This window comes from Olea europaea, unplaced genomic scaffold (genome assembly GCF_002742605.1).
Source record: "Olea europaea var. sylvestris unplaced genomic scaffold, O_europaea_v1 scaffold1314, whole genome shotgun sequence".
Taxonomy (NCBI): Eukaryota; Viridiplantae; Streptophyta; class Magnoliopsida; order Lamiales; family Oleaceae; genus Olea; species Olea europaea.
The window spans coordinates 138604-148655 of NW_019230613.1; the positions used below are offsets into that span (position 1 = coordinate 138604).

The 10052-nt window shown below is 44.3% G+C and overlaps 2 protein-coding genes across 2 annotated transcripts; one reads left to right on the plus strand and one right to left on the minus strand.

The window, feature by feature from the left end:
• Positions 1-8490: 8490 nt before the first annotated feature.
• Positions 8491-8992, minus strand: LOC111374930 (photosystem II protein D1-like). The gene is made up of 2 exons (XM_022997697.1): positions 8977-8992; positions 8491-8864 (listed from the first exon to the last, which is right to left on the minus strand). Exons 1-2 carry the CDS (start codon positions 8990-8992, stop codon positions 8491-8493), a joined length of 390 nt encoding a protein of 129 aa, XP_022853465.1.
• Positions 8993-9140: 148 nt separating this feature from the next.
• On the plus strand, positions 9141-9661 carry LOC111374931 (cytochrome c biogenesis CcmF N-terminal-like mitochondrial protein 2). Its single transcript, XM_022997699.1, is given in 3 exon segments — positions 9141-9199; positions 9306-9339; positions 9341-9661. Coding segments are annotated over 3 exon segments (414 nt in total).
• Positions 9662-10052: the final 391 nt, after the last annotated feature.

Genomic DNA, 10052 nt, shown 5'->3' on the forward strand with positions numbered 1-10052 from the left:
AAGAGTGGAGTGGGCTCGGGCGGAACAGCGTAGCCGGAGAGGGAGAACCAATAGCGAACCAGGAATCAAATATTTGAAGGAGGTTTTTCGGTTCTTCCACGATTCTCCGCCATCGGTAAATCGATGCTTAGGGCTAAGTGGTACCATCATCATCACCGACTTATTTATGTGATACTCGTCCAATTTCCCTACTGGAATCATTCGACCGACCATTGCCATTATCTTCAGAGGACTCTCCTCAGACAAGTTCTTAGGAATAGGACTTGCCTCTTTAAATAGATTTCACTTAATCTCTCCTTCCGGCTTTCTCCTCAATAAAATGAAAGGCTGCTTCTTGTTTTATAAATTTATAACTCAATAATAAATATTTACTTGGCATTAGGTTCGCGAAGCTCAAGATCACAAATAGATGAGACAACTATCTTTTCATGATCCATCAGAAAAGAAAGAAATTGATATGTATCTGATGGAGTCTACATTGTACATAGAGCGCCCAAGCGCTTTTTAGGCCAGCTCAGTTCTCTTATCCATCGGTCCAATGCACTGGGCTCATCTCATGGAGGGAAAAGCCAAAATGTAGTTGTCTTGTTCGCCGCCTCGACGCATTCCCTTCTCTCCCCGGTATCGTCCCACACAGAAAGAAAGAGCGCTGCCTCTGCTGAAAAAAGAGTTGGAATTGAATCTAAAGAGACTGCCTTTGACCTTTCATCAACTATAAGATTGAAAGAGAGACCCCTTAAAATTAGAAAATGAAAAGTAGAACTTATTATCTAAGAAAAGGAGCCCAACGCATGAGTTTTGACCGTTGAATGTGGTCGGCCTAAGGAGAAACTATGCGTTTTTGGGATCTGCGTGCTCCCACCTCTAAGAGGTCCAAATGGATTGGACTTGAGTAGGTTGAATGATCTTATTCTTACCACATCTCCAATGGTAATGAAAATCAAAATGGTTGACCAAATTTTTCAAAAGAGAATCTAGCACATCCATACCAATGACAAACAAGTAGGGGGACAATCTGAAGCAGCAGCCTGCCTAAGCCCTTTGGTTTGGCTCCTCTGAAGAAGCCATTCAGCTCCCCATTTATGGAAATAGAGAAAGAAGGAGTGGTGATACATGTCCTGATCCATTGGATGACATTTGAAGGATTGGACAGCTTTCCTTAGCCTTAATCATATCCCTTCCTCTAAGGAGTGAAGTTTGAAGGAGAGAGAAAGCTCTTTTATCAAATAGGCTAGCTTCACTAAAGAAATTGACTATCAGAACAGAAACAATACTACCCGAAAGCATACCGCCCAAACAAAGGATACCATCTCAGGCATAGCAGAAAGCAAGGTCAACCAAACCAATCTACCCCAGCCACCCAAGCCAATATCGCCGACAAGGAAGGAAAGGCTACTGCCTTGGCTACTAAAGAAAGGAGTCTACCTATCACTAAGTGGGAAATGAACCCCGGTGCTAGCTTTTATCCTCCACTCTCTAACTAAAAGCCGGTCTAAAAAGTGTATTTTGGCTAAGTCAGCAAAGGGGTATGCTTTTCTTTCGAGCTAGGTAGTGAGCGGACTAACCCTAAAAAAGGGAGAGAGATTATCCCGCAAGCGGTCCTGGATAAAATACAGTAGATATAGCAGGACTTTCTTTTCCCAGGTGGCGGATGGGAGGTACATAAACAAAGGGAAATATTATTAATATCATTACATAGGGCAAAAGGCAGGTAAGGGTTAGAACCTCGTTTATGATACACCAACTACGGCCGGGAGCACCCACCACCAAGAATAGCATTTCAACCAAACCTGCTTTCCCGAGCAAAAGCAGGACCCTTGAATTTCTTTATCAATCACACGTGGATAGGGACAAAAGCCTGGACGATAGAGGGGTAAGTGGGTGGGTCTACCGATGGTGGTTTTAAGTCATCAACAAAGCAACTTATGCTTTTAGTGGATTTGACGCCGGGTCCTGATCTCCAACTAGAAAAGAAAGTGAAACTCGATCTCGAGATGCGCCGGCCGGGATACCGCAGGCTCAGATGGAGGGAAGGTGAGGCAGCGTGATTGATGGCTTTCAAAGAGCTCTGAAAGAGATGCAAGGGATGTGTAAACATTAGCTAATGCTGGCTATCGAAATGAAAAGGGCTCTGCAGGGGGTTTGGTATTTAGGCTGCGGAGGATTAGGGTTCCAAACCCGCGCCTTAGTCTCAAATAGGCTTTCTTTGAAGGCGTAGGTTGGCCTGGGTTCTTGATCTGTACCCAGGTTCACTTATACTAGTTCATCGACAGTGGCTTGCCCTCCATCTTCCAGCTCTGGGGGAGCGTCTTTGAGCTCGGCAACCTCTTTGGGAGCTTGGTCTGCTGTGGCCACTTTCCCAAAGATTCGTGTTAAGACGTCTTCTGGTTCCGACTCTTTTTATGATGAATCATTCTCTGATGAAACAAACCCTCTTGTTTAGTTGGGAAGACATTTCTCTTTCCTTTAGAGGAACAAAATCTCTATCCTCTGATGAACTTCATCCTCCAGTCACCTATTAGACAAATAGAAGATCCATTTCGATGATGAGAATGAGAAGACGAGAAGACAGAGATCCTACTTCTTCACAAGCCTTCTCTAGCACACCCACTCCTCAAAGAAAAATGACTTCTGTGATTCAAGGAAGACTTTTTGAAGAAAGATATTAGATTCAATTTCTAAGTTAAAGCAGCTTACCTGACGCTTATTCGAGTGTGTAAAATCGGGTACTTCTGCTCGTGCGAAATGTCCTGAAGAAAAGCAAAAAGCAGGAAGCTAAGGCTCCATGGTAAAAGAATAATAGCAACTCTTCACCAGTTCAGAGATAAAAAAAAAGTGAAGTAGATCTCTGTAAGAGAAATGGCACCGTTCGAGGAAATTACAGTAAATGGAGAGTATGTGGCTAATCAAGTTCATTCATCTGAAGATGTTTCACCTTCGGTATTGCATAAGCAGCTGAGCTGGACTAACCTAACTCTTATCCATATCTATACTAACCTTGGTAATCTGCCAAAGTACCTGAAGGATCTACAGAATTGCCTCAATGCCCGTTGACTTACTGGTCACGTTACTGAGTTCCTAGGAACGAGCAAGGAAGGATTTTGAGCCCCAACGACAAAGGAACCTACGGGCGGGGCATTTTCGGGGAGTAGCCCGCTTCCCATTACTCAATAGGGCAATTCCTCGCACATAATTAAGGGAGCCATTGAAAGGTGACTAAAACACCAGAAACGACGACTACCCGAGCTAATGATAGAGGCAAGAACACTTTCCGGCCAAGTCCCATTAATTGATCATAACGATATCGTGGAAATGCTGCACGGACCCATATATATAGGAACGGAAACAGAATCACCTTGATCTGGTAAGGTCTGATTGTTATCTGTCAGTCTTGTTTTGCCCGCGGGAAGGAAGGAGTTATGCTTCTCTAGAATCGGGCCACTACGCACGTCTGTATTTAATGATTTCTGGTGATGAGGGGGTTTGATGAAGGGTGCACGTCCGGAGCTGGTGTAGAGAGGTGGTGGGAGCGGCATAAGATCGCACGGGTCGGGCTCCCCATTTCTTCTTGCTTTTCTAATCTTCCTTTCTCTCATTCCTTTTCTGACCAACGGCACTGAGCGTCAACCCGAAAGTCAATGAGCACGGTACATGCCTGACTTCTTGTTATTTATACCCTGGTTTCTAACGGTTCACTTCGCTAGCTTCGGTCCCCTACTTCTGGGATCCCCTCCTTGGGGATTGGCTAACAACATCTGATATGTTCTACGCTCGGAGGTGCGGGACCCTCTTCGGCCCCTTGCCACCGGGTTTCTAGTCCGGTTGATGCCGTAGGAAAACAATAAACAAGAGCTACAACCACTAGAAAAGAAGATGCTGACTTTAGCTCAGCTTCGGCACTTTCGGCTAAGGCAAGTAAAGAATAAGAAAGCGGTAAGCCGGAGAGGAACGACGAGCGGAAATCAGTAGTCACTCTGCTACTTATCATTGGAGATGCGAAATCTTCTTCTCTGTATTAGCCACCCTTCTTCACAGAAAAAGAGAGCTCAGAAGACCTCGTCTATTATGGTACGGATAAATCAATGGTACCGGAGACCCCCTTCTTTGCCCATTTTTCTCTTTCGAAAAGAAACCACCGCCCTTGATCGGATCTATCAGCAGCGGCATTCTCCCTTGACTCTATCTTTAATTGAATTATGGAACTCTCTCCCAGAGCTGCAGAACTAACAACTCTATTAGAAAGTAGAATTAGCAACTTTTACACGAATTTTCAAGTGGATGAGATCGGTCGAGTGGTCTCAGTTTCTTGCCCGGCTTTCTTTCGCTGAAGGGGAACTAGCCTACAACAACCTATTCGCTTGCCTCTTTTAATGATATATCCCCGGGCTTTCTACCAGTCTTTACCTATTTTCCTATGGAGTGATGGGCACATGCTTCTCAGTACTGATTCGTATGGAATTAGCACGACCCGGCGATCAAATTCTTGGTGGGAATCATCAACTTTATAATGTTTTAATAACGGCTCACGCTTTTTTAATGATCTTTTTTATTCAGGCGCTGAGGGATCAGATAGTGAGTTCGTTCTCCTATTTACCGTAGATGACTTTCCTATAGAATCGGTTCTTTTCTCGAGAACGAAATAAAAAGCAGAAGATTTCCAAATGAAATGAGGAAAGGATGAGCAAAAATGAAGAAATGAATCCTCGACCCCAAAGAAAAGGCGGAGTAAGGTGTAGTCTTCTTAGTATCAATACAATATCAATAGGATGAGGCCCCCAGCAATGGGGGAAGGGAGAGTGGGTAGCGGGCTCCTTTCGCTTGACTTTTTAGGTTGCTTGCGAAGATAACATCAACCATCAGGGACTGAATCAAGCCTTGAATCAATACATTGATGATCAAAAATAGAATAGATAAGCTCAAAGAATTCCTCAAGGAAGCTCTCTATCACCCTACTCATGAATGTCTTCTTACTTTGATCTGAAAATGTTGAGTTACTTGAGTAAAAACATCTGCTACGCTCGATATGCAGACGATTGACTCTTTGCAGGGAAATAGGCTTCTTCAGCCTGAAAAGCTCTTCTTATCCCACCTTTAACCTACCCCGCCTGACGCCCTAATCCATTCCTTCGCGCTATTGCTATCGAAAATAATTAATGTAGTTAGCATAATGCTTTTAAAGCTCTAGTAAAGGCATATGTGGTTATTTATGTAATGTAGTGCTTTATGTAGTAGTAATGAATAAATCTTTTGTTATCAAAAGCCTTGTTTTGGGCATAACAAGCCCTGCCAACCGTTGACTGGCATCTCACTCTATCGAGGAACCCGGTTTGGCTTCAATTGAGCGATTTCAGCAATCCAAGCGGCGGGTGGAATGAGTCCCTCCTTTCCAAACTTGCTCGCTTTGCTGGTTTTAGGCTCTGAAATCGATGTTGTTGGCGAGCGTAGGATGAGCTATGTTCATGCTAGCATTATCTCCCCTGAGTAAGAAGACCATTTTATGCGATGCGAAGTGTTAAGCGCATAAAAGATCCGATGATCATTTCACCATCATCCTCATCAACGCAGGACCCACCTTCTTCATCCAATACCATAGGCCCTCAGAAAACCCTTTTACGGATCTCCTAAATAATGCCTCTCCTCTCCTCCTATCTTGTATATAAGTTCTTTAGAATTTCTCGTATCGTTTTTCGTGGATTAGCATCTCGAGGTCCTTTGATGGGCATAAAGAAATCGTCTTGGTAGCAGAGTTAGCTCCGCTGCTGGTCTACAAGCAAGGTAAGTAGGTCCATTACCGGCATTAACGCTGCAAAGACCAATGCACCGATTGCGGTACAATAGGGTTGTAATTCACTAGTTATTCCAGATGCTCGCCAAATCTGAAAAAACCCAGAGGTTATTTGGGCTGTTGGGCGTAATCGTAAGAATCACTTTTCATTTCATCCCTCTAGTTCCGCTTCTTGCTCTCAAAATGAACTTCTTCAAGGAACTAGTGGCAACAGAAGATGAGGGTTTTGTTTTGGTTCCTCTGGTGGTGCTTCCACGGGTATGCTGCTTTGCCATGGGTTGATTTCAGCTGCTCTTTTGGGGAGGACAAGTAGTTTGACTTTAGTACTCAATTTGAGACTTCTAGCCGGTCTGGATTTCCAACGCCTCGGGAAACTGGTCGAGATAGATGACAGCACCTTTTTCCCCTCTTCCTTACCGGGAGGGCAATCTTCTCTTATGGCCTTCACCTCCCGCCCGGCCCGGAAATAGAGAGAACCAAACCCCCTTCTGATCCATTCATTTCTGCAAGTAGGGAGGATCCAGAGCTAAGCCCCCTCCCATTCGAGGCCGAGTGGCCTCGCCCCATAAGCACCCAACCTTCCTTTTGCTCTTCCTTCGGTTTGCCTCCACGAACGCGCCACCTAGGAGCCCTACTCATATTCCAAAGGCGACCAGCTTTCAATACTAGTTGTTACCTTACGCTGCCATTTTTCCAATATTATTGAATAGCATGGCCTGGGGCTAAGATAACTCAAGGATGTAATCAGCACCCCACAGAGAGCATTCGCTCCATCGGTTCAATTCTGCTCGTACCCTTTCTTTTTCTTTGCTTGACTGATTGGATTGAATGTAATAGAATTCCCCTAATTTGTAGAAGGCAAGACAGTCGAAAGCATACTATGAGATAGGTTCTAGTTCCATCTGTGCTTACTTGACTCTAGAAAACACTACTTCCTTCTTCTACGTTCCCCGAGGGGGAAAGCCTTTCATGTAGAGGTGGGATAGTGAAAAGGGGAGCTATAGCAACTGTGCTTTAAGTCTTGAGCTAGTACTATGAATGAACTAACTAAGCCCGGGGAATGAACTCAATACCTCAATACAGTACATATAGGATTGTGAAAACCCAGGGGTCAATACAGATAGGATTTTTTTGGAGAAGGAGATCATACATTTTTTGTTATCTCTGCAACTCTTACTGCCGCTGCAACAGAATTTAGTTGAAAGCTAACCGTCCCAATCAACTCGATCCACGCTTTCTTTTGAGTCAACTCGACAACACATTCCTCGGCCCGATCTGAAATCTTAGGGTGCTATCAGAGGCGGAATGCCCTTAAATTACTAGAAATCCGGAAAATGGCACTAGAGCTCCACCTTTTTGTCTTTCTGATCGACCTGAAGCGTGGGCATCGTCCTTTGCCATAAGCGATTCTCGAAGATTATCACATTCGATTCAAGGAGATGAAGACTGTGCCTTCGACCGCTGAGAAGTGGATTCAAACTACGGATACGCAGCCCTACTAATAGCTAATAGAAGGGGCGGAGACCAGCGACCTTCCCTTTTTCCAGTCACGGAGCTCTCAACTGAGTTGTTTAGGTTCTGGAATTTCATCCTTGAACCTCTTAACATTACACCACTGAATCCCCAATCCTTTGCTTGCTGTGCAGTGACAGTACCAATATCCACTAATCGTTGAGGAGTGAACCAGCGACTCAATCCTTGATTCCAGTAGACTTGCTTGAAGGCGCTTCTGATTCTTGATCTTTTCTTTCCTCAACCATTAACTCAGCCATGGCAATTGATCCTTGCGGCCCCAACTCGCCGTCAACAATTAATGACGATACTGTAGCAAGGGCTTTTCAGGTGCTGTTTTCAATTGTTTTCATATCTTTCTAGATTTAGAAATCTACCTTATGATCTCCTATTCTTACTCATTCTGATTTTTGTTTTCGTATCATGGATCTTGATTCGTTCGGTGTGGTTCCAGCCCATCTAAAAGAATTTCGAGGTCTTCACGCAGATACAGATGAGAGAGATCGAATACCTCGATCTTAGTATAGGGCTACAGATGGGAGGGAATTGTTGGGTTTCATGGGTCTCAGAACCGGCCCTTTCTCCATGTCGTTATCAGACTGGAAATGCTTTAGCACGATCCCTCGAACTCGCGGAAGTCGATCATATAGAATACGAAAATTTGCTTTTTACTCATTATGTAAGACTTTTTCGAATTGAATAAAAAAAGAAAGAAAGCATACGCCTGGCCTCTGAAGCTTCTGCGAATATCTTTCGCTTTGAGTTGTAATTTAACAATAGGAACCGCGAACAGCTCTTTGTCTTTAGCCTGGCACTTGCCATTTCCTCAGCTGCTATTAGGATAATAACCGATGTTCTAGAATCTAGTGAGTTCGATTTTAACAACAGCTCAATTCAGGGATAGAATAGGAAGCTCTTGCTCTCGGTGTGATAGGAAGAGGTAGTTATAAACTCTTTATCCACTTTGAATAGGAATAGCCGCGAAAAGTTTATAGACATCTCGACTACGGACTATAGACAGAAAAAAAAGGGACTCAGGCTTCCTATTCAGGCACGAGTCGAGTAGGAAGCACTTTTGGAAGAGGATTTCTCCCCAAAGCGGGCTTTTATTCGTCCGCCAGAACGAACCCACCAAAAAAAGCGGGCAGGGTTAGCCCAAGTAAGCCAGGGCTTGAACCTTGACTGAATGCAGCTTATAAGGCCAAGGAACCATGCATAGCGCTGAATAGGGAGCCGCCGAATACACCAGCTACGCCTAACATGTGAAATGGGTGCATAAGGATGTTGTGCTCAGCCTGGAATACAATCATGAAGTTGAAAGTACCAGAAATTCCTAGAGGCATACCATCAGAAAAACTTCCTTGACCAATTGGGTAGATCAAGAAAACAGCGGTAGCAGGAGCTGAATATGCAACAGCAATCCAAGGTCGTATACCCAGACGGAAACTAAGCTCCCACTCACGACCCATGTAACAAGCTACACCAAGTAAGAAGTGTAGAACAATTAGTTCATAAGGACCACCGTTGTATAACCATTCATCAACGGATGCAAGGACGCTTTGTCGACCTATAATAGTTGGCGCGTTAGCACTTTAGTTTGATTGCAGGGGCGCGTTAGCGCTTGACTAATAAGATAGAAAGGACTTTTTCAGCTCCCGTATAACAAGTGCGCTCTTTACCCTCAAATTCAAACATGTGGGCGCAAAATGCTATCCTGCTCTATTGTTACGTAGCAATAGAAGCCTGCTTCTGCTGCTTCGGCGGCGCTTTTTCGCCTTCTCTTCGCTCTGGACAGGAACGCTAGTGGACACGGGGAGGGAGCAGGCGATGCGTGTCGTTCGTAATGGAAAGAAAGATACCACTACTTCGCCTCTTTGTTGGACCGCCGGCGCGAACACAGTGGTCTCTGACCAGGACCAGGAACCAATTCGAATTTGGATCTTGACATGTCGGTGGTTTTTAACCGTAGGCATTTTGCCAGGAAGTTGGTGGGCTCATCATGAATTAGGTCGGGGTGGCTGGTGGTTTCGGGATCCCGTAGAAAATGCTTCTTTTATGCCTCGGGTATTAGCCACAGCTTGTATTCATTCAGTAATTAAACCCCTTCTTCATTCTTGGACCTCGTTTCTGAATATTGTGACTTTTCCATGCTGTGTCTCAGGAACCTTTTCAATACGGTCCGGATTGCTAGCTCCCGTTCATAGTTTTGCTACAGATGATACACGTGAAGACGAGAGTGAGGTACAACAAGGCCATTTCTGTCCACCGCCCTTCTCACGGAGTCGTACGTGGACGTTATCGCTCATACAGCTCCCAGCCAGCAAGCAGTTAGCCTTCCTCTACAAGGAATGGAAGTGTGGATGAATCGACATCAAATAGAGGAATTCTTTTTTTTATTTAAGTTCCTCCCAGATACATGGCTTACTCCAGTAATGAGGGGATACACGGGAAAGAGTCCTTTTTAAAGAAAACAAGCCTGTCTATTACATATATATATGAAAACCCCTTTCTCACCCTTACTAAACGAACTAAACGAATTTGGACTATGTCATGAAAATGCTCTTGAAAACTTTAGAATTATAAAAGAAATAAACTGATCAAAATCAGAAACTAAGCGGGACTCCGTCAGAGAATTCAAAATAAAGTGTTGGGAGGAACTGTATCAGCTTGACACATCGACAGGTAGTCGTAGTCAGGTGAGCATTATTTAGTTGCTTCTGTTTAGCTAAGGGATTGGTGGAACTTATTTTAAGAG